We start from the raw sequence: 920 nt of genomic DNA, 5'->3' as shown, positions 1-920 counted from the left end.
AACTGGATGGGTGCTGGTAGCCCCTTAGAGTAAAAGCTACAGAAAGAACATGCTACAGAAAGAACATGCTACAGAGGTTGCATAACGTGGAAGGCAAGAATCTACTACTAATTAGGAATTCTCAGCTGGACCTCTCTCCTCTCTCTCTCTCTCTCTCTCTCTCTCTCTCTCTCTCTCTCTGTCTCTCTCTCACACACACACACACCACACACACACACACACACACACACACACACATACACACACACACACACACACACACAGAGAGAGAGAGAGAGAGAGAGAGAGAGAGAGAGAGAGAGAGAGAGAGAATGATACAGGTCTAGGAAAAGGGGAGAGCGGATTGAGCCACATGGTGGCTCCAGTGTGCAGGAAACTTAAATAAAAGAACACAGATCATGGCCAAGTTCATCTGTAACTTCGTGGAGAAGGCACCGTCAGTAATGGCCGCTGCCGTGACTTACTTGAAGCCTCGATTGGCCACATTTTTGCACTACGCCAAGGTTGAGCTGGTTCCCCCAACCCCTGGTGAAATCCCTACAGCTATTCAGAGCATGAAAAAAATAATTCAAAGTGCCAAAACTTGTGGCTTCCAACACCTTACAGTTAAGGAAGCCGTGCTGAATGGTTCGGTGGCCACTGAGGTGTGGATGTGGTTTTATATCCGAGAGATCATAGGCAAACGCGGCATTGTTGGCTATGATGTTTGAAGGTCAATCTTTAACTTCCAGTTTGAGTTCTTATATGAATGTTCTTGGACCATGTGTATTGCTATCTGAGTAAAATACTAGCTGTGGGAAAAAAAAAACACAGGAGGAGCCTCAGCTGGAATCCCCTGCTGTGAAAAAAGACAGGATTTACTAGAGGAAGGCAGAGAGAGGCTGCTGACCCCCAACAAGCAGATAACGGATAGAGATAAA

General features: G+C 46.2%; 1 protein-coding gene across 1 annotated transcript; it reads left to right on the top strand.

Moving 5' to 3' along the window:
- Window positions 1-398: 398 nt before the first annotated feature.
- Window positions 399-710, top strand: Atp5mgl3 (ATP synthase membrane subunit G like 3). Its single transcript, XM_039078179.1, has one exon. It carries the CDS (start codon window positions 399-401, stop codon window positions 708-710), a length of 312 nt encoding a protein of 103 aa, XP_038934107.1.
- The last annotated feature ends 210 nt before the right edge of the window (window positions 711-920 follow it).

Source organism: Rattus norvegicus, chromosome 6 (assembly GCF_036323735.1).
Source record: "Rattus norvegicus strain BN/NHsdMcwi chromosome 6, GRCr8, whole genome shotgun sequence".
In the NCBI taxonomy this organism is placed as follows: domain Eukaryota; kingdom Metazoa; phylum Chordata; class Mammalia; order Rodentia; family Muridae; genus Rattus; species Rattus norvegicus.
The sequence above is the reverse complement of the archived record's forward strand: the minus strand, read 5'-3'. Positions and strand labels throughout refer to the sequence as shown.